This window comes from Myotis brandtii, unplaced genomic scaffold, assembly GCF_000412655.1.
Source record: "Myotis brandtii unplaced genomic scaffold, ASM41265v1 scaffold339, whole genome shotgun sequence".
In the NCBI taxonomy this organism is placed as follows: Eukaryota; Metazoa; Chordata; class Mammalia; order Chiroptera; family Vespertilionidae; genus Myotis; species Myotis brandtii.
Genome location: NW_005363061.1, coordinates 332,068 through 334,535, shown reverse-complemented (window position 1 = coordinate 334,535; position 2,468 = coordinate 332,068). Strand labels below are relative to the sequence as shown.

The 2,468-nt window shown below is 59.0% G+C and overlaps 1 protein-coding gene across 1 annotated transcript in view; it reads right to left on the bottom strand.

The window, feature by feature from the left end:
- Positions 1 to 2,468, bottom strand: part of LOC102242769 (chondroadherin-like protein) — a 6,306-nt gene that overhangs the window by 3,489 nt on the left and 349 nt on the right. The window contains exons 2-3 of the mRNA XM_005871391.2: positions 949 to 1,117; positions 3 to 183 (exon numbers count right to left, since the gene is read on the bottom strand). Coding sequence (XP_005871453.1) covers positions 3 to 183; positions 949 to 1,117 — 350 coding nt within the window. The remainder of the gene's footprint in view (positions 1 to 2; positions 184 to 948; positions 1,118 to 2,468) is intronic.

Below are 2,468 nucleotides of genomic sequence, written 5' to 3'. Positions count from 1 at the left end.
GCGCAGGCGGTTGGAGGCCAGGTTGAGGAAGAGCAGGCGGCCCAGGCCGCGGAAGGCACCCTCGGCCACCAGCTCCACCTGGCAGTGCCGCAGGTCCAGGTGCGTCAGGTAAGGCAGGTCCTGGAAGGCGGCCGGGCCGAGCACCTTCAGCAGGTTGCCCTGGAGGTCCAGCCGCTGGGTCAGCTGAGGGGGAGGGGAGAGGAGCCTGAGCACCACAAGGACCAGTGCGGCCTGTGCCCCTGGACACGTCTCCTCCCCCTCCCCTCTCTCTCATTCTCCTCCTCCTGCCCCCTGACACCTCCTCCAGGGAGCCTTTCTCCCCAGGCGCCTGGGCCTCCCCAGCTCTGGCACTTTTTGCATTGAATTATCACTGCCTGTTTACTTTCTTTTTTAAATATTTTTATTGATTTCAGAGAAGAAGGGCGCGCGCGAGAGAGAGAACATCAATGATGAGAGTTATCGATTGAGAGAGAGAGAGAGAGAGAGAACATCAATGATGAGAATTATCGATTGGCTGCCTACTGCACGCCCCACACTGGGAATCGAGCCTGCAACCCAGGAATCGAACCGTGACCTCCTGGTTCATAGGTCGACGCTCAACCACTGAGCCACACCGGCTGGGCATGCCCATTTACTTTTGTCCCCACTAGTCCTTGTGTCTCTAGAGCAGACACCATATCTTCCTCCAATATATCTCCTGTTTTCTGCCACAGGGTCTGTAATTAATTCAATATTTATAGGTCAACTACTTATGCCAATCACAGAGGATTTTAAATAGCTTGTCTTCTTGTTGTTGCTTATTATCATTCCCATTTTACAGATGTGAAGACTGAGGTTCAGAAAGGAAAAGTGACTTTCCAAGGTCTCCTCCCAGCCAGGCAGTGGCAGGTCCTCTCATGCCAGCCAGAGTCCTCCTGCCATCCTCTCCGACCCCCTCACCCTGCTGACCTCAGGGATGGCGTTGGGCACCTCAGTGAGGTTCTGGTGCCGGCAGGCCACATGCCGCCTGGAGTTGTCACAGACGCAGGTCTGTGGGCAGCGCTGGGCAGCTGTGTGCCCAGTTGGGCCCAGGGGCAGCAGCAGAAAAAGCAGCAGGACCGAGGAGATGCTTTGGGGACTGGGAGAGAGAAGGAGAGCCCGTTGTTCACAGGGGCCAGGGTCCCACATTGTCCACTCACGGAGCCCAGGCTCTGGTCCTTTGGCCCCAGGGAAGGTGTCATCTCCCCCCTCCCCCACGCAGCAGAGGTTCTGTTGTTAGCCCTGCTTTACACTGGAGGAAACTGAGGCTCAGAGAGGTGACCTGGCACCTGCCTTTGGCTGTCAGCCCTGTGCGCACGGAGGCCTTGCTAAATCCCAGAATGCCTCTGGGTTCAGTCTGTGCAGCTGTAGGGAGGCTCCCAGTCCAGGGAGGCCCGGACCTCCCAGCCGAGGTGGGAGTGTAGGGAGAAGCAGCCCCCATGGTGGCAGGGAGCATAATGACACTCACCTCAAGAAGACAGGCTGCCAGCCAGAGGGGAGGGCTTAGGTCCAGCCCAGGTTGTGGGGTAAGACTTGGGGGACCAGGAATTATGGGGTCCGAGAGCCTTGAGGAGCCTTAATGGCTGGTCAGAGCCACCTGACAGGTGAGCCAGTGGCTCAGCCCTCTCCTCCTGTTTATTCCCTGTTGTCCTCTCATTTTAGTGTCACTAGCTGGCCAGGACTGGGAAGGGAAACTGAGGGTCTGGGATTAGGGCAGAGCTTTGGGCAAGGCCTGTCCACTGACCTGTCCCCCATCTGTCCCTCCACCCCCACCCCCACTCCTCCGTCACCCACTGGGACCTCTTCATGTCACAACGTCAGCCACTGCCTATTGCTTCCTGGGGACAGTCACTGCCACAGTGTGTCTCCTGCCTCCGCAACGCTCCGCTCACCACCAAAGGGAACTTTCCAAAGTACAGATGGGCCCTGACAGCCCCGCTGAAAGCCCTCAGCACCTCCCAGCTGCCTGTGATGGCAAGTCCCGCTCCTGGTTCCAGTGGGAATCTGCTCAGACATTTGAGGTTCAGCGTGTGGCTCCCCCACCCTAAGCCCAGAGCTCCCCCCTCACCTGCAACACCTTACGCACCGGCTCTTCCTTCTGTTTACAGCGCTGTCAGGGCCCCTAGCAGCCTGTCCTGATCCCTGGACTCCGTTCCACCCTGGGCCTCCCTCATTTCCACTCACTGCTTTGTCACCATCTGTTTTTCACTCTCCTTGGGGTCTCAGGGCTCAGCCCTGGCCTTGGGGCTGGTGGCATCCCCCAGTCTGTGGCGAGGCTGAGGCTCAGGGTGGACCAGGGAGGGGGGCCTGGAGGAGGGGACAGACCCCTGAGGGACAAGCCCCCAGTGACTAGCCCACATTCCCACTCGGTCTCCTTGGAACCCATTTCAAGGCGACCCTTCGAGTCTCTGCCCAGGCAGATCCCAGAGGCTGGAGAGGGGCGGGGTGGG